Raw genomic sequence first — 20,420 nt, 5'->3', positions numbered from 1 at the left:
AACAGTTTGGGATGCGACACAACAAAAGGGTTATACCGTCCTGCAGGTACCTGAGGTGTCTAAAACCGTAGAAGGGACATACATGTGTTTAGTTTGGATTCAAAGGAGTTTTGATTATGGGTATGTAGAAATACACATGATAAACACAACTCGGGAAATAATGACTAAGGTACAAGTTATACCCCCTAGGAAAACTCGACATGTGAGAGATCTGCAGATTCCGAATAGAGAAATAGAACAGGAAAATTTAATTGTGGGCCTAATTCGAGATTTTGGGAAAGTACAAAACGTTACTAAAATTACTGCATGTCTCCCTATGCCTCATGCAGCAGGAGACCCAATTCCATGGGGAATAATTCCAGTGCCGGAAATACCCAAAATGTTTAAGAATATTACAAGGAATTGCAAATTTGTAACCATCACATGGAGCGAAACGATAGATGTATGTTTATTAAGTGACAAAATGATGAAGAAGCAATGTGAACAGATGCCGGGATATTTCCGATGGGTAGTAATTGGGACATGGGTAACAAGTGAAACAATTAATGAATTAAAAGGATACTGTTTAGTTACAAATTCAACACACCCATGCTCTAAAGTTCCGGCTTCAGTAAAACGAGAAAAACAAGAAGAGGTCTGTCAAAATATTACCAGTTCTACAACCATGGAAGAATGGCAAACAATTTGGGGACCCAGCCTGCTAGAGACATATAGTTATATTGGAAAGGTACAGTGGTGCATTCACTGGAAGGGGAAAAAGAATCAAACTTATTCTACAGAAAATAGAGGGAATCATAATTGGAGGACAGAAACACATACAAAAGAGGATTGGAATTGTACCCGAATATATACATGTGATACCCCAGACGATGAAATAGGCTTAATGCCAGTCAAAACACTTCTGCAGTTAGGATGTGAGTGTCGAAGATATAACCATACTATTAAAGGACATGTGAAAAACATTGATTGTCACACTACCACAGTTAGAAGTCCCGGAAACCTAGTATGGGTCATGGGACATGGTCAATGGACCACCCACATGCCTCTAGACGGTCCGGTTGTACCTGTCACACTAGGGATACCTACTCTTTGTCCACTCTGGAGAAAAGAGAAGTTAACACCAGCAGAGATGCGACCACGGGAGAAAAGAGAAGTTAGTAATGACATTAATGACCTGGAACTAACAGATTGGCATGAGCCATCAGCAGGAGTTAAATTCGGATGGGCACTAGAATCTTTGTTTGCCCCAATTTCAACATATCGAAATAGAGAAATATTGTTCAAATTGATGAGCCAGACCGAAAGGTTAGCAGCAGTCACTAAGAAAGGATTTAAAGATCTAAATTTACAATTACAAGCCACCTCTAGAATGACCATACAAAACCGCATGGCATTAGACCTGATATTACTCAAAGAACATGGAGTTTGCGGTTACCTGCATGCAAAGGATGAGCATTGTTGTGTACACATCCCAAATGTCACTCAAGAAGTAGAGAAAGATATTAATCAATTAGAACAAATTGATGAGAATGTTCATAAACTGCAGAAAGAAGCGGAACACAATTGGATAGGACAATTATTCAGCTCCCTAGGTCTCCATGTGTCAGGATGGATATCTTCTGTTATCCAGTACGGAATATTGATTGTAATAATTGTTGTCATAGCCATAACTGTTTACAAGTGTCTTTTAGGAATGATTGTAAAAGAAGGTCAACATACGAGACGCATCATGAAAGCTATAACAAGAAAAGAAGTAATCTCACCGCAAAATGGATCACCTCCTATCCATCAAGAAACTGCAACCTGAAGATTGCTGTATTTGAGCATCCTTGCAAGCAAAGCCTGAAGAATGCTCAAAAGGGGGGACTGTTGCAAAGCAGTTTAAATTTAGTAGTAGAATGGCTAAGGCTTAAGTAAGAGGGTAGGCCTAGAAAGCAACACTTTACAGTAGTGAGTTAAGCAGCAGCCTTGTTCGTGGGAATAGAATGTACTGAAGAAGTAGAAACAATAATCAAACGATTTAGTCAAGCATGTACGTAACGATTTGTACCTTAGATGTGGTAAGGGTCTGTTAAACAGTTTCTAGGGGGGTAAGACAACTTAAGCAGATTTATGATTAGAGTAGATGATTGTTAATTGTTATAAACTACTGCACCTGGTTTGCTATAGAAACTGTAATTGTTTTAGCCGTGAGAATACATGTAAACTTGTTTGTGTATAAAAGCTGAACTGAGAACGAGGGTCGTCGGAATCCTGACTTGGGGCGTTAGCCCGCAGGTTCCCGGGGCCCCGAATAAAGCACCCATAAACCGGCACTCTGTTGGTTTGTGTCTTTGTTTACGGGCAACATATGGACTAAGGACATACTCACAGCAGTAACTTAGTCAAGCCCTACTGAACGCATCACCTGTAGCCCTGCTGCCCTACTGAGCAATCCATCTTCCTGAAGGTGCCTGAGACTAGTTGTTCTGGAAAACATAAGCTGTTTTCCATGCCATACTGCAGTTCTGAGTCCTGCCTGAAAAGCTGTACAGGACATTAAGTGCTTCTTTTAATCTAGTGGGGAAGAACACCTTTTCTGAAACTGACTGCAAAATCCCGAGATCTTGACACAGAACTGTGATGTGATTTACCAATATCATGCCAACCCCTTACTGGAGCACTGAATTCTCATTTTTATTCTTAAAAGCACAATGTCCTAGTTAGAACAGCTGGGACCGATTCATCACTGGATGGGTGTAGCCCAAAACTGTGTATTCTATGGCCCTCCATGCCATTTCCCAGAAACTGTTGTTGGGGGGGGGCCTGCGAGGTGTGTGGGGGTGTTCCTGTCCTCATACCCTTTTATGGAATTCCCCGCTCTGAGCATCCTCATACCCCCTTTTATGGAATTCCCCGCTCTGAGGGAACAACTGACCATTCCTGCCTGAACTGGAGAATATATAAACCTGGAGTTTCAGAACCTTTCCACCACTCGTGGGATCCAGAGGAAGACTGAGACCACCACCCTCAACTGGACTGCAATCACCACTTTTGACCAGACTGCAACAGCTCTCCCACCAGCAGGTTTTTCCCCTCTCCCTTTACTTTGGACTCAAGGGGGGCCCAAGGAACACCACTTTGTTCATGCCCCAGGGTGTTGGGTTATACATTTGGGTTTTGTGGGTTAAAACCAATTGTTTGTTTGTATAATTGTACTTACTGTATTATTTTAATAAATTGTTATTCTGATTTATAATCTCTCCTTTGAGTTGAGTTCATTTCCCCTGTTGGTTAACTCTTAAACCAGCACACACAATAATTCACTATTTTGCAATCCTTGACAGTTGTATCTGTGTTCATTTCAGTACTATTTTCATCTTAATTTTTTTTATGACTCCTCTCCACCTTTTTTCAGTTTATTGAGATCTTGAGACGGGTAGAATAGTCTCCATTTGCAAGCAGTAACTCCTCACTCTTTGACTGCCTTCTTTCATCACATCCAGTCTGCTCAAGTCTTAGGCAACTTTTTAATGCCTCCCAAAACCCATATGATTAATAAAGTCTCACAGCTGAAAACCAACATGAAGCTGAAGCAAACTTTAAAAGATGCACGTGAATTAACCCTGCAGGAAACTTCTGTAACAACTCATCTTTTTAGCAGCTTTTATGAATCCTGGTAGTGATATTTCTTTACCAGACAAACGAATTCTAACAAACCTAAATCATGAATATAATGCAGTAACACAGTCTGCACACAAACGCTCATGGAGCTCCACTAACAAAGGACCCATCTGTAGCAGCTTTTCCCCAAATAAAAGTGAAAGAGAACAGCAGTACACACGGGATGGTTTTGGTAGTGAAAGCTTTGACTTACTGTTATAAGGTGCTTCTAATTGTTGGATAGTTGCTTCGAATGTCAGCTGAATCTTTGGGTTATCCAACCAGAGCTGCAGCTGTATTTAAACAAAAAATATGACATGTCATATTAAGCAATACAAAAGAGGTGTTTTCGAGGTGTTTGCTACCAAATACTGTCAGGAGATGAAATCCTCTAATGGGTTAAACTTTGGTAGGACTACCCAAGCTGCACTGAATTTTGCCTTCAAGTGTTCCTTAAGGTGCAATACAGACCACTTGAAACTCTCACACCATTTCAAGTAAGTGGGAATACACAAAGGTAGCATGAAGATGTGTGCAGTTGACAACATCAGCCAGCACTGCCTTTTCGGCATCAAATTTCCTGTTTTTGTAAAAGCTACAGCAATATTTGTCATGTTATAAGGTTTATTTATCTCAGACATTTAATCATTCAATCCATCTTCACCAATTTAAGACACTACCACATATACACATACTACACATGTATACTGGCCACACACACATAAAAAGCATACTTAGAAGACAGTTACAGTTCAAAAATAGAGCAGGAAGAACTGTCTGTGAAATGTTAATGGCACTTCATGCTAGGAAAAAAACTGTTTTCCCAAGAGAACGCCCACTTTGTTGCACAGAGTGCCACAAAATTTTACTGTTCCATGCCTAGATCTAGGTCATACATAGCATCTCCACATCATTTTACCTTCCAGAATTAGTAATTTTTTGGGGTATTTCTCTACAGTTGCACTACTTAACTTTACAGCTCCTCACAGATATTAAACAAGTCATACAAGTATAATGAATAGGAAGGATTAAGAAATAATTTCCATATAATCTGGGAGGCTATTTGAGGCAAATTTCATCTTTAGCTCAGTACTTCCTTGTACTCATTTTCCCAGTGATTTTTAACACCCTTTTTTCTAACAATTTCTGAGCGCGGAACTAACAATTTCACAGTACTACGTACCACAATGCTAAGGTTCCATTCTCAGAGGGAAGAGTGCAAAGCCCATAATTATATTTTTATATATAAATCTCTCTGTATGCATATATACAATTACTTCCATTTTTTCTACAAATTCTGATTTTTAGACCTTCTATGAGCACACAACAGCACAGGCCTTAGAAGATTTTAAAGGCTTCAAACCATGACTGCCCTGCACTGCCATGACAGATCATTTATACTACATTCTGCTTTGTGGATTTTCATCATCTGTTTTATGTCACAGTAATTTAGCAAGAGCTTTTATTGGTTTGGGTTTGGTTTTTTCATTAGTTGGTTGGTTGTGGGTTTTTTTAATGTTGTTTTGGGGTGGGAGGGATTCACATAAAAGATCAAATGACTGACTTCCCTTTGTAAAAGCTACTGTAAGTCTTCAAAACTATATTTTTTACTTATCAGATCATTCATTCAATTCTTGATTCCAGCTCAAAGTACGAGACTGCGCACTGCAGTTCCCAGCACTGCCAGAGCTCTGCTGAGCACCAGGTTCATATCAGCTGTTCCATAACCTCTGCTATCCTCACTGGAGGAGATCCTCTCACAAACCTTCCTCAAATGGGATTCCTGCTCAGGAACTTCTCCAAGTTCCTCCACAGTGAATAAGGCCGACAGACCAGCAATGCTGGTTTGCCCTGCAAATACTCCTCTCCAGTAATTTCTTAGTTTCAGTGGAAGGCTTTTCTGCTTCTAACACATCTGTAAAAGGATTACTCATTATTTGTTTTGAGAGAACAGTTTTTCAAACTTTTTGGCATGTTTTGGTCTGTTTTTACACATCTCATAACTTCCCAATAGTTACAACCTGGGTTAGAGGGAAATTTCACAGGAAAAGCATGAAGATGTCCACCACACATAAATTTTAAATAACTTAAGTTACTAAGCACTGGGTGCTACCAGGGTCAGTACACCGTGATGCTCCTTGATTATCTTAAGTCTGTGAAAAAAACTGAGTGGTACATAAGGTGTTTTCTCCCTTAACTATGGCAATACAGCAATTTTCAAAATATTTCTTGCTGTCATACTGTAATTTTTTCTATCATGACTTAAGTTTTCTAAAACACACTTTTCAAAATACAGGAGAAAGTCCTGATCCCTGTTGGTATGCTGAGGACCCTGAAAGTGTTGTCGCAATCTGCAAAACAGAATACTAATACTGAAGTTTTATTAAGGGCTAAACTTCAGGCACGTTTGGCTGGACTCAAGTGAGTGAACTCCTGAATAATTATTTGAATACTGCCCCTTCATTCTTAAGTTGCATGGAAGTTTTGAATTGGGCAGAAATGCTACAAACATTCAGAAATAGAGTTTCATTTCTTCAACATTACAATTTCTTTTATGAAATCAAAGCTGGCAAAGTAACTGTTCTGGTCTGAGAATAAGCCACATGATTGGCTTGATGTCTCAGGAATACAGCAACTGAATGCTAAGCAAAGTAAAAAATAAAAGCTTAGAGGTTTGCCTTAAGCAATAATGTGTTTCATTATTATTTTTAAGTAATCTAGAGAGGCTTCTACTTTAAGCTGAAATCAAGTAATAGAACATTTGCACCAGCTTTCTGTTTCCTTTTTAAAAGCTGCATTAGCTGAATCAAGTAGTTTGCTATGACTGTTTTGGATATTGTAAATACACTACGGATTCTTTATGCTGCCTTACAGCACTGCTTTGATCAAGAACTGGATAGCAACTTCCTTAGCAACAGAGAGCATGACAGAATGCCAGAAATTAAACCCCACTGTCTCAGAACAAAAAACAATCTACCAACTGTTAGACATGGTAACTGCCAAAACTCTTTGCAATGTCCTACCCTTTTTTCATCAATACTTTTACAACAAACTTACGGTGCGGTTCCTGATGTACAGAAACACCTTCTGAGTCTGCTGTGGCCCACTGATTATATCAGGGAAGCAGGCGGCTTCTTGAGATGTCATACGGTCATGTGGAAGTCTACTCTGGAAAGCTGCACCCTCCACACCTACAATAAAAAGACAAGTTGTCTACAGGCACCCTAAAAGGAACACCACCCTTCCTAGCCAGTGCATCCAGCCATGAGGTGATATGGTGGCCAATTTCACATCATGCTTTCAATCAGTCCTTTTATTTATTTGTGCAAGACATACAGGTTTCCAAGTCAACAGTACTTTGAATTACAGGTATCATCTAGAGTTAATGAAAAAGCTATACTACGGAGGGGAATCAAAAAACAAACAAACAAAAAAAACCCCAAACCCAAAGCCTGAAAAATAAGTGGGGCAGGGGCATATATCAATATGTTATGCATAACACATATATAATATAATATCAATAAAATGTAACTACTTTAGATGTTGTCCTTAATTTGTGTGGTTTCCAGTTTCTACCAGAATTGGGACAACATTTTGGAACCTATTCAAAGACAAAATATCTTTAAGAAACAAGCACAATGTCTACTGTCCCCTCTCACCTGCTTCTCAAGGTTTAATTTGCATTGACCTCCTCCAGCTAGAGGAACCCACCTTAACCTCTCCTTTTGCATATTCACATCATGCAGTGCAATGAAATACAATCACACACATTTCCTGTGCCTCCCTAAGTGCTGTGTACACTACAACTACAGATTTCTTACGTTTCCTTTTAAATGCTCCACATGTAAAAGAGTGACGCTGAACCCACACAGGAGAGGTTTTCTCCAGGGAAAGCCTTCATTCATACAGGCACCTGCACTTCTGTCAATTCACATACTGGCAGTGAAGTAACTATAATTCTGTACCCTGCTTTCCTCAGTCTCTGTGATGTTGTACTATAAAGTAACAAACTAAGACACAGGTGCACCAAGTGCTACAGCATAAGCAGAGTGCAGAAAGCACAACCTGCAGGCACAGTGAGCAAAATGAAGTACGGAGATGTGAAATATAGCAAGAACAATAGCAATCTCCCGTGTCCTAGGAAGTGACTTACGATCAGGAGTGAGACAGAGGAGAGTGCATTCAGTCTGGAAAGATAGAAGCCAATATATCCCAAGGGAAAAAAATCCCACAAGTAATGCAGTAAGATTAAGATCATTTGCTGAAACTGGAATTGTTCAAAAGATTATTATAAATATCAAAGAAAATACAAGCTTGCAGTGTATTACACTAACCAAGACAACTCTCTGAGAGTTTGAAGTTCCCCTGCAGCAGTACATGTCACTGTATCAGGAAGAGGAATTATCTTTCTCCAATTCTGGTGCCACCACACACTCCAAGCACTTTTACATTTCAAAGGTAGTGAAAAAAAACTAAGGAAGGAAATGGTTATAAAACTAAAAAAATTCATCCACAAGCAAAGATCAAAAGATCTAACTGTGTGATGACTCAAGGTAAAGAAAACTGTCTGTAATCCAGGAATTTTACAAGAGGAAATTAGAAACAGAAGCTACAGAGCACTACGAGTAAAATAAAAGTAACCATAGGAGAAATTGCCACACCCACAATGCTTCTTGCGCTGATATTCACCTATGGAATAGAAACCTACAGCTCTGCTAGAACTTCACTTTCTCCAGTAACACCAACCCCCAGCCCTTTTGCTGTCCTTCCATCTAACACTGGCCCAACTGTGTCAACATCTGCATAAGAACGCACATGCTCAACTATAAATTCTGTAAAACTGAGCATGGAAATCAAACCAAAGTTACCAATTCTGTGATACTTCATTAATGTTAACAAATCTTAACTAAGGTTCTAGATCCTCAAGTGCTAGCAAAAAGCTTAGCAGCACAGTTTCAGAGAATGGCCAGTTAAAGACCTGAAATGCTGAATTTGACTCCATCTTATAGACTTGTGCTAAAAGAAGTGTCCTCCTCTGGGTACGTGCTAAAAAGCCATGCAATCATGAATAACCGGGGAACTCAGACATGTGGATTTAAGGCAACTTGGTATTTTCTTGAAAAGCTTTGGGATTTATTTCTTCAAACTGAGCAGCCAGAGAATATGGCGCTGCCAATATTTTTGTAAAGAACTCCAAAGTGGGTTAGGTTGTTTTGTTTTTTGTTTTTTTTTTAAGGTCACATGTCTTTCATGGGAATACATAAACTTTAAAACAAAAATGTCAGAATAGGTCCAGATGAGCATGGTATTTAAGAAAAAAACCAAAAAACCTAACCCACAACAGCATTTGATACAAGAATTTAGCAAAAGCATAGCTATTAATAGCAAATATATAGTTTTTATTCGGCCAAGCACTGGAAGATCTTATAAGAACTAAATGTCCTTGAACTTGCTTCTGCAACTACACAGCTGAAAGCTAAATGGATTTGGATTTCAGGCTACTTAAATCCCACCCGTTCCACACCTTTATTGCTTGTATTCCATGAAAGTGACACATTACAGGAAGTACCAGTTCAGAACTACACATGCTTCTCTTCTTGGGGCAGGCAACTCTAACAACTGAAGGAATGGCTCTGCCTAGCTCCTCTTCACACACATTCACACACACACTTGCCACTTCCTGACATTCAGCATCAGGAACTCATGCGCTGAAGTTTTGATTATCTTCTTCCTCACAGAAGAAATCCTGAGGGATGCTACTCATTTAAAGACTCACTGAAACATCTGCAGATGGAAAACACTCTGAAGGAAAGTTTTCTGGCCAATGAATTGGACAATTGTTAAAGCATACTCTCAAGCGTACATGCAAAATATGCAGAATTTCCAATTAGCCAATGCCTGCCTAAAAATGAAATAGGCAGTGCATCCTTAAGCCCATGAGCCAGCAGTTCTGTTTAAGTGGTAAGATTCATAACAGTACTCGGCTCCCCTACTTAGAACAGCAAAGGATGCACTTTTAGATGAGTATCCCGAAGTTCTGTTTTCTTCAAAAAGAGCAACTTGGAGGTACAGAACAGGTTCTAGAGCCTTCGACTCCTTTGCTTAAACCCTAATCCTGAAGTGAGAGCAAAAGTAGAGAAGATTTTCAGTAGCACTTCAAGTACTTAAGAGTAAAGACACCAATCCCGTGACTGAAGCAGTAAGTGCGTACTGCCAGCAGCAGTACTGAGGTCAAATGGCAAATGCAATTCACAAACAAGTCCAGTGAGCCGCAGACTATGAATCTGCCCAGTAGATAATCTCCTGGTCTAACCACTGGCACACAGTTCAAACACAAACCCTTTCAAGACAAAAATAAAGGAGCAAAAAGGTACTCCATGCTGTTTCTTCAGCAAATTAGAAAAAAGGTCTACTATTCTAAAGCCCAGGGTTCTCTCTGTCAGTCCAGGTGGTACAAACTGGCTAGGTAAGAAACAGCTTTTTGCACGTTTGGACTCCTCTGAACATGGAGAGGAGTGGAGGGATGAGAGATCGGCCTGAGGCATTTCAACACAGGTTAGCTAGCGCCCTTTTCCACAGTTGTTATAGTCCTCAACTGAAATTTGAAAATACTCCACACTTTTTGAACAGGTGGGTACACAACTCCTACATCTCTTGCTAAATTCGGGACAACCACACCCATGCGCACTTGCAAGCATCAATCCCTAACTTGGCGGCTCTTGCTACTCAGTGGCAAGCATCAAACGCCACCCTCACCTGATGCTTGGCCGTCTCCATACCCTCCAGAACTGTCGTCTTGAAGTCCTCCTGCTTGCCCTGTGGAAGGAAAGAGGAGAACTCAGGGACCTTACTCCATAAGTTAAACCATACTGGACATAAAGGCCTGGCAAGTTGGCGTTGTAGGTATTAAATTTCACCAACTAACTAAACCCATTTTCTGAGAATTCCATCTTCTGGAACCTAGATTCAGGGCACCAAACTGTGATCTTCTAAAGTGTTATCCGCGTTACTGGAAAGCTTTACATGAGATTTTATGGGAAATAAAGAAGTATACAATATGTAGCATTCCTGGTGACTAAATATTTATAATCAACTTCATTAATGGTTAGGATTTAAATACTCAGATCACATTTCTTACTGTTAAGATGGATGGATACCATCAGATTCTATGGATCTCAAACCCTAAGAATTTGATAAGCTTGCCTTTGGTGCTCCCGAGTCTCCTCATATGCAAGGGGATAGTCTGAGCCATTCTGAAAAGCCTCTTACATTCAGGAGAGCCTATTCTTAATCTTTTTGTCATAAACCCTTCCTTGAAGCTTGATGCCAGAACATTTCTTTAAAGGCTCAGACCACTTATTTTGGCTTCAGTGCCCTTGATACACCCATCAGTGTTCTAACACACTAAGACTGCCTTTGAAGCCAAGTACATATCAGACCATCGATCAGTGATGTGATCAACACCCAGCACTGAAAGACATCAGTCTTTCAACATACCCAGTGACAGAAACATGGGGAAAGGCTAAGCACTCATCTGAAAGATCTGAAGAAGTCTCAGAATTACCTTAGCCTGCACAAAAGTCCTGAGCAGCAGCCTTCACAGGACTGCAACACAAGCAGGAACAGAGCATGCTGAGAACAGAGATAAGTGCAGCTGCAGTGCCTGCAGGAACAAAGCCACTACAGGTCACCTCACACACTGCTCACTTCTCAGGAGACACTAGTTCCGGGTTGAGCTCATGAGCAATATTCCTCCACAGTCAGATGTTTGCCTGGAGTCTTGTCACCTGCAGAGAGCAGGAAGCCATGGCACACTCCAGAGATGGCTGAGCGCTGTTCAGCTGGCTGCTGCTGTACCAAGGCTCTTTCAAACCACATGCTTCAACAATCAGCAATCCCAAACCAACCCCCGCTGAAACACACTGCTGCAACAGTCACTGGAGTGCAACAGCCACTTCCTAGAGCACAACTGTTCAAGGTGTCATTTCCAAACAGATAAGAGCAAGGTCTAATCTGTGGCTGAATGCGCTTTTAAAGAGTCTGGGACCAGGTGGACAATTTTGCCAGAATGTAATTTGAGGCTCTTAGGGGATACACTTAGAAGAATTTCATCTGAACTACAAATTTAACCCCTACAGTAAGACGCAAAAAGTGAACCAAATGTTTGCATACTGTGATAACCTGGATTAACATCTAGAATGTCGTAACATTACACATCTATAAAACAAAATAAGAATTGAAACAAGACAGACATTTTCACTCAGCTACAGCAGAGGAGCAATAGTCAGTACTTGTAGATAATCAGTCAGCCAGCAGGAAAGTTCAAAAACTCACATAGAGACTGTGATAAATAATTGTATTTTGAAAGGCCTTACAAGACCCAAAGTCAGGATTCTATGAACTAACGTACCTGCAACAGCAAGATAAAATTCCTTACTTGACCTACACTGCAAGTATTTTATTTTGCTGGGAACATTTCAAGACCTGCTTCCATTCTAGCAGAGACTAACATTGCTCAAACATTAATATTTACACTCAATCACAGGCCATTAATTTGCAATCAAAGTTTCACTTATGCCTTCCATAAATTAAGAAAGTGAAAAGATGCTGACATCAGTTTGCAGAATTCATTATCCATGAATTAGCACTGACAAGGAGTAGAGGGGAAAAAATTGCTCTCGGCTTACTTACAGAAAGAAATCTGTATTTTCCTCTTCTCATGAGTATTACTGTTTGCTTGGACAGAATTCTAAATCCTACCCAGTCTGAGCACAGAAGTGTGGAAACAAGGCCTGCTAGTGAAGATTGGCTCTCCTTCCCTGGAAGAAAGTCAGGTTCTAGTTGCAAAGGAACAAAGCAGCAAGCAAACTGCTGATCTACGATAACATCACACTATTGTAGCTCAGCAGAACATGTGCAAGAGCAGAATCTGCTGAAAGTCTCAAGGTAAGAGAATAACAGACCATGAGCTGAAGAGCAATCAGGAAGTAGATCCACAAAGGAGTCCACTTCATATAATCATCCCCTGTCTCAAAATAAAAAATAGTTGCACACGAGTATCACAGAGTACTGAATTTATTTAGAAAAACAGACAAAGTCAGATGACAGACAGAGACAGAGCACCACTACGCTTGACTATTCACTTGATGTTAATTTCGATCATACTCAGTTCCTCGGAAAACAGCAGCTAGGATTACCACAAAGTAAGAATACTGAACACACTAAAAGGCCATGAGCTGGCAAAGAAAATCTTCAATAGTTATAAAAATAAAAATCCAATTTGGTGAGGAAAACCAAAAAGATCCTTAGAGAAGAAAAACAAAAGAAGCAACCTCCTTAATTTCAGAAGGGATACTGGCAAACAAGAACACAAATGTCTTTCAGCACTGAAAGGGAATTTGGAAGAGATAATCTAAGGAAATTATCTTAACTATGAAATACTGTCACACCTTTTAAAACTGCTCTGCAATAGCAGGCAGTAAATCTTGCAAATCCAGACTGTAATAATGTATATAGCCAAAACACCTGGAATTCCTGACAGCTGAATACATCAACAGGACCTACCCCAAATAAGACCAGCATTTCACTCTCACCTGAACTGTGACAGTAACCTACTTCACTGTAAGCTGTCTGTGGGAACAGGCTAATGAAATGCCAGACACTGGCACCAAGACATTTTTAAGTTGCACAGTCAGGCTTTTCAACTCTAAAGGGCATAACCTGTAACATCTCTACTGCATTTCCTGTGTTTTTATAGGCTTTAAACACAGAAAGGAAATTTTTAAGGTCTGCAATGAGAATAAATTAACAGTAATACACAGGCTAATTAAAATTTTGCTAAATTTTCAATATGCAATCCTACTCTAGTATTACTGTCCAATTTAGTATTTCTTATTGCATATGTCAATTTTTGCTTCAAAGCGACAGAGAAGGAGAAAACCTCAATTATAAACACTGCTTTTATATATAGCAGACTCCATGCCTCCTAACAGGTGCCTGAATTACAAGTTTCAATGCACTTTAACAGCCAGCATAACACCTGATGCTCTTGACACCTGCATTAATAAAGACAAAGACAGAGAGATCCACAAATGTATATAGTCTCAGAAGCCTTTAAAACTACAGCAAGACTAGCTATGGAATGACAACTGAAAATTTGTCCTTTTCCTACTTTACTGCTTCATGTGTATCACAGAATTTCTAGGAATAGAGAAATTATATGATGACCTGAAGTCAACTCATTTCTAGGCAGCTGCATAGAGCCTGTTTGAAAATTGATTGTATTTAGATGGCTAAATATAGTGCTTGCAGAATAACTGCTTAACAGGCTGTTGTGTGTATAGAATGGCATGATTCATCACTGCTTATCTTCCACATTTCTTCCTTCATGGGATAAAACCTGATTCACTGTACTTCACCGATTATGCCTCAAACTGATTTCAATAATCATTCTTAGAAGCATAAAATGGAATCTGAGAGAAATAAAAAATGTATTAATATTAGGTCTCAATGATTAAACACAAGGTCTAAGCAAAACTAAATAGTAAACTTAAGATACTTGCTTAATTACATCTATTAAAATTCCATTTTTGATACATCAGCTACAACTGAGGGAGGAGGTTTTTTATCATTGCAAATATTTTAGTCAAGCATATCAGCTATAGTATTCTTGTATCAAGGCAGGAGCCAACAGCTGCAACAAGGAAAGGTTACAAGGGAATATCCTAAGAGATAAAACACAACTGTGGCTTTTAATAATTTTTCTGCAACTAAAGGTAGGTATCCCCAAGCTGACATCAGTCCTGTTGCCTACATTCTCAAACCTGCCAGATAAAAAGAAAATTAAGGGAGTGTAACTGAAGACTAGCAGTAATTCACACAGGTGATGAATCAGCAAAGATTCAACTACTACTAGACTTCAGCTCTTATCCAAAACAACTAGTACACATTTTATCTCATAAAATCTTGGACTCTGAACTTTGTAAAAGCACCATCTTGTAGACACCTGAGTGATGCCCCACCACTAGACCTCGCTAATGATGGGAACTGTAAACACAACAGAGGTAAAGGATAAGGTACTGCTACTACCACAAATTTTGAAAGCTGCCTCCTGTCTAAGAAACTTTTCATTGTAAAGTGAAGCTCTGTCAAAGATAACGAGGAAAACACTGAAGTTTAAGCGAACAGTATTCAACCAGAACTTAAGATTAGAGCCACAGTTTAAAGCTACAGGAATCACAGTATATTAAATTCGTTCTTCTGCACAGAATCTCCCCCCATAAACTCAACTTTTTCTCTCTCAGAGGAGTAAGTGAATGTTGCTACATGAGCAGGTGTGGCAGCAGAGAGCCAAAGAGGCTACTCTGGTCAATAAGTTTCCAAAGACAAGTCAGTAAGGATCATGAGAATCTAGCACGAGAAGTCTGGCTTCATTTGGAATTAGATTCATGCATATTCTCAACTTTTTCAGGCTGCTCTTCTGAGTTTTTCCCCTCAGGAGAATGGGGCAAGTAAATAAAACACTGTAGAATAATTTGAAACCAGATCAAACCCACACATGGAATTCATGATGCCACACCTGGCCCTGCTACATTTCTGTTAATAAACTAGGTAAGTAGTGTCAAAAGAGGTCTTTCTTTACTCACCAGATGGCTCCTCCGGCTCACTTTCATTCTCTTCTTCTGCAGGAGCTGGTGGAGGTGGTGGGGGTAGTTTTTTCTCTTTCTCAGCTTTAGCATTTCTCTCTTCTTCAGAGTAATACTCATCTTCTGACAGGTTTGCAAGACTCTCATCCATTTCTCTATACTCCACCTGTAAAAAGCACAACAGAGAATAAACGCACTGAAGATGTCTGTAAGCTGGACTACAAAAATAAACATTGCAAATAACAAAATTGCTTACAGCTCAAAGAGAAGGCTTGTGTTACCTTATGCAGTCTTATTACAGATACAATGTTATAAAATGCAACAAAGCTTAACAAGTTCCCCATGTTTTCACCTCCACCTAAAAAAAGGGTTTCCAGCACCCAATAGTGGGAGCTTTCTACTCATATGAAGCCCAGTTTAGGTGTATTTGTTGTGTCATCATTTAACCCCGTCTAGTTTTCTTTCCTTCCTTCATGTCCCTGTCAAACCTGGGGATAACAAGTTGCCTCTGTGTCCCTATGTTCCAACTTGACTTTATCTGCCAAACATGGGTGATCAGAACCATACATAAGATTTCCTGAGGAAATCCCATCTGTGTCCCGTACAGTCTCCTGGGAATCTTGTCCTGGTACAGAGGCTCACAGCTGCCTCCTTTCCAGGACAGTCACACTAGTGGCTTAGCACCAGAACGATGCCCTGCTCCCACCCATCTTTATTGCCATGCACATTTTGTACTGTTTTCCAGTAAAAATAAATAATATTACCAGCCAAAAAGACGCTGCTCCAACCTAAAGGAACACGGAAACCTCAAGAATAGCCTGGAAGGGATGCATCCCTTACTGTTTAATAAAACGAATTCCAAAGTAAGAAAGCTTTGTACAACGCTATTGAATAGCCCTATCTACTGGAAAGGAAAAAAGCACTTCTCGACATGCAGCCATGGGAAAAATAAAAAGAAAGCAGCTAGTGACCCTCCAACATCTGACAGGTCAGCTTTCACCATGAAATAACAAAAGCAACTCTGCATTTCTCATTAAAAGAACAAAAAATCTTTCATAGCTCAAGTTCAATCATTCAGAAACGGCAGTAACAGGCACCAATTCAAAACACAACTGTGTTTCACTGGGAAGCCTCTGTATAGGAAATCCTGGATTCAGTAAAACACTAACACACACCAAGATCTGCTCTCTTTTAAATATTTGCATTCCACAATCTCCAGTATATTTAGTTTTTCCCACTCTTGAGCGAATGTTGCACCACCAGGACATTCTGCGAACTCCCACTCTGAAGCAAGTTACAGTGACCCTCCAGCCCCGACGTACATTACCACCGTATTTGAAGCCACGTGTGCCCTCAGAAGTCTCCCATTCCCCCTGAGTTCACAGAGCTTTCCAAGAACAATCGAGTCCAATAAAAAACCTAAGCTTTTCCCTAGGTTTATTTTTAACCTGGGTACCCCCCAACTAAATTCACCCCACAAACATTCACAGTAAGGCAATCTCGTGCTGGGCTGAAGTGCTCATGGGGACAGAGGGTGTCATAAGAGATGAACAACCCTTTGCAGATAAGTACTGTCAGTGCAGAGAAACACCATCAACACACAACCCACACAGAGCACTAATTCCTACTTGTTAACAGACCACCATAAAGCAGAAATGCTGCTTCTGAAGATCACAGAATGGTTTGGGATGGAAGGGACCTTCAAAACATCTCATTCCAACCCCCCTGCCATGTGCAAGGACACCTTTCACTAGACCAGGTTGCTTCAAGCCCCGTCCAACCTGGCCTTGAACACTTCCAGGGGTAGGGCAGCCACAGCTTCTCTGCCCAACACCACCCCCATAGTAAAAAATATCTTCCTTATGTCCAATCTACATCTACCTTCTTTCAGTTTAAAAGATGCACCAGACTGACCTACCCAGCAGCTCCTGCATGCAAATGACCAGCTATCACATCACACAAGGGCTCTGAAAAGCTAGACATTCAATGCCACAGCCACAGGACAAAACAGTTCCGAAAAGTAACTTCAGCTTCCCAGCCAAACACCCCAGCTTTGGGCACAGCCAAGATCTTCAATATCTTCTGAGACAAGGTTTCGAAGAAAAAGTTTCACAAAAAGAAGATAACGTTCTCACATGTTCAGAACAATAGATGAGAATTACATGTTACAGACCCAAATTACCGGTGACTCTTTATGGCCTTTAGATTTCAGTGCTAAGTCTCACCCTTAACACAGCATTGACTCAGCTCACCAAAGCCAATAGAGGGAAGGTGAGGAACAGTGGACTGAGCGTGGCCATCACCTTCACAACCTTGCAAAATCAGCACAGGCCCATGAACATGAGCCTCAGGAGAATCTGCATCTCTATACTCCAGCGACAAGAATGCACTGATGAAATGAAGCTCATGAGCATTCCGATGCACTGTCAGGGACTTGGAGTATTTTTACTGCTCGGTATCAGATCGGGAACCCCAAAAAGTTCCTGGGCTGCTGCAGAATGCTCTCCTTTGTGACATGCACCGTGTCACGCCATAGTCCACGAAGAGCTGGGCCACCACGGGACCTTGACCCGCACTGCCTTCTTGCGCGCCCGTGTGTTTATTCTTCGAACTCACGCCCCCGAACCCTCTCGGGCACAGGCCCGCCCCCGCCGGCAGCGCCCGGGCCCGTGCTCAGCCCCGCGCCGGACCCGGTCCCGGGGGCAGCAATACCCCGAGCAGGGCCGAGCCCCGCCTCCGGTCGCGGCTCTGTGCCAGCAGGGCCCGTAGCCGGAGCACCCTAGACCTACTTTAGCCCGCTTGCGGCGGCTGGTCCTGCGGCCCTCGGGGGTCTCGGCGATGCCGGTGGTTTCGCCGCCGGGCGCAGGGGCGGCCCCGGCGGCCGACGGCTCGGACACACCGCCCGGGGGCGAGGCCCGCGGAGGCTCCTTCTTGCGGGGCGTGCGCTCCGCAGCCCCGCCGCTATCGGAAGAGGAGCCCAGAGCCCCCGCGGCGGCGGGCGGGGGCACCGGCGCCTCCGGCCCGGCCTCGCCGCCCGCCGCCGCCTCCGCCTTCTTGCCGCCCGCCGCAAGCATCGTCCCGCCGCACAAAGGGCCGCGCCACGGGCCGCACAAAGGACCGCCCGGCAACGCCCGCCCTGCACGTCACATCCGGGCCTCGCGCGCTCAGCGCCGCCTGCGGCCCGCGCAGCGTCACCCCCCCCGCGGCCCCAGCGGGCCCTCAGCGGTCCCGCACACCCCGCCCCGCACACGCAGCTCCCCCACCGCTCCCCTGCCTGCACACAGCAGCAGGACCTCCTGGCGGCTGAGAGCAGCAAGGAGCCCTGCGGCCACAGCAGTCCTGTGTGAACACATGGAGGCCCTTGAAACACGTCAAGACAGTTGAAAGGGAGACGTTTGTGCCTGTTTCATCATAGAATTATAGACTGGTTTGGGTCGGCAGGGAAGCTCATCTTAAAGCATGGGCAGGAACACCTTCCACAAGACCAGGTTCCTCCAAGCCCCATCCAGTCTGGCCTTGAACACTTCAAGGGATGGGGCAGCCACAGCTTCACTGGGAAACCTGTGCCCCACTAAAGAATTTCTTCTTAATATCTGATCTAAATCTACCTTCCTTCAGCTTAAAGCCATTTCCCCTTGTCCTGTCACTCCAGGCCCTCATCCCAAGTCCCTCTTCAGCTCTCCTGGAGCCCCTTTAGGGACTGGAAGGGGTTCTAAGTTCTCTCCAGAGCTGCCTTTTCTCCAGGTTGAACACTCCCAGCTCTCCCAGCCTGGCTCCAGAGCAGAGGGGCTCCAGCCCTTGGAACACCTCTGTGCTCTCCTCCAAACTCGTTCCAGCAGGTCCGTGTCTTATATTGGTGACCCAAGAGCTGGAGGCAGCACTGCAGGCGAGGTCTCACCTGAGCAGAGCAGAGGGGCAAAAATCCCTCCCTTGCTCTGCTGCCCAGGCTGCTGGGGATCAGCCCAGAACACGGGGGGTTTCTGGGCTGCCAGCACACATTGCCAAGACCTACCAAGCTTCACATCCACAAAGCATTCAAATTTTAGTCTTCCTGTCACCTTCTGAGGTCTGAGAATTTTCCTCACCATGTCCTCTCTCAAGTTTCTACTTAAACAAGTAGAAAATGCCGGTGAGGTGGGAATGGGAAACTGGATCTCCAACCTTTGGGCAGGACACTGCTGATCAATGCCCAGCAGCCCCACAGATGCCTTTGAGGAGAGTACTGCCAGAGATGTTCTGCTCTTGGTTTGCTAAAGATAACAGGTAATTTTCTTGCCTCTCTCCTTAAAACTGGTCATTCCTTGGAAGGAATAGTGGCTGGTCCAAGCAGACCTACCTTATCATGAAGCTGGTTTGTATTGGCTGATCACATGGCTGTGTAGACACTATAGGAGGACTGATGTACCTGGGAAGGCAAAAGCTGCACAGGAAGATTCAGGTGTGATTTCAACCATTCTCAGGAAGCCAGGAAGCAACTAGAGGCTGTAGAATGTCTGCAAGGTGTAGATGACGTGTTCCAGATGTCTGCCCAGCAGTAATGTGAGCAGGCAGAAGGTCAGCAACACACACTGACAGTTCCAGTGCTGAGAAGTGACTGGAGCAGAACGGAACCAACCCAAACTCTTGTTCAGGAGGTAGATATGAAATCCAGCTACAAGAACTGCAGAGATCAACTCCAAATAGTGACAGGGAAGAAAAGGAAGTAACAGGCAATTGCTGCAAGAGTGCTATCTTCGCCTGTAAGCCAAGTATTTCATGCTTCCATAGGTACTGACATTTCCTTTACCTACCCATTTTAGTCTCCCTTTTATTTGTGTTTAGCCAAATTTCTGAAATAGCCACAAAATAGATTTTTGTGTATAATTTTTACCTAATGGATGAGACAAATGGTTTTCTCAGAGCACATTTAACATGTTTTCCATAGCTTTAGACCAGCCAACATCTCATTCAAAACTTGACACATTTATTCTTCTGAATTGACAGATTCAAGTTAATCCTTTTATTTTTGAGGGCCATTTATTAAATGCAGTTAACATGACAAATATAGGCTCTCCATATTTGTAAAACCAAATCCTAAATCCATATTTATAGTTTAGCTCTGTATTTGCTGGGGTATAAACACAATTAGAATAA

General features: G+C 42.3%; 1 protein-coding gene across 3 annotated transcripts in view; it reads right to left on the bottom strand.

Annotated features, from left to right (window-relative positions):
* The window catches only part of KDM1A (lysine demethylase 1A), a 52,125-nt gene extending 33,749 nt beyond the window's left edge, over positions 1-18,376 (bottom strand). The window contains exons 1-5 of one of the 3 annotated variants that reach the window (XM_051772235.1): positions 18,077-18,376; positions 15,288-15,453; positions 10,399-10,458; positions 6,700-6,833; positions 3,857-3,935 (exon numbers count right to left, since the gene is read on the bottom strand). In XM_051772235.1, the coding sequence (XP_051628195.1) occupies positions 3,857-3,935; positions 6,700-6,833; positions 10,399-10,458; positions 15,288-15,453; positions 18,077-18,361 (724 nt within the window). In that variant the 5' untranslated portion in view covers positions 18,362-18,376. Of the gene's footprint in view, positions 1-3,856; positions 3,936-6,699; positions 6,834-10,398; positions 10,459-15,287; positions 15,454-17,539; positions 17,829-18,076 lie in introns of those variants that run through there. The other 2 variants (XM_051772237.1, XM_051772236.1) reach the window with 2 other exon arrangements.
* Between the last annotated feature and the right edge of the window lie 2,044 nt (positions 18,377-20,420).

This window comes from Manacus candei, unplaced genomic scaffold (assembly GCF_025592945.1).
Source record: "Manacus candei isolate 608988 ecotype Guabito, Panama unplaced genomic scaffold, ASM2559294v1 h1tg000151l, whole genome shotgun sequence".
In the NCBI taxonomy this organism is placed as follows: domain Eukaryota; kingdom Metazoa; phylum Chordata; class Aves; order Passeriformes; family Pipridae; genus Manacus; species Manacus candei.
This window is presented reverse-complemented; position numbering and strand designations above follow the sequence as displayed.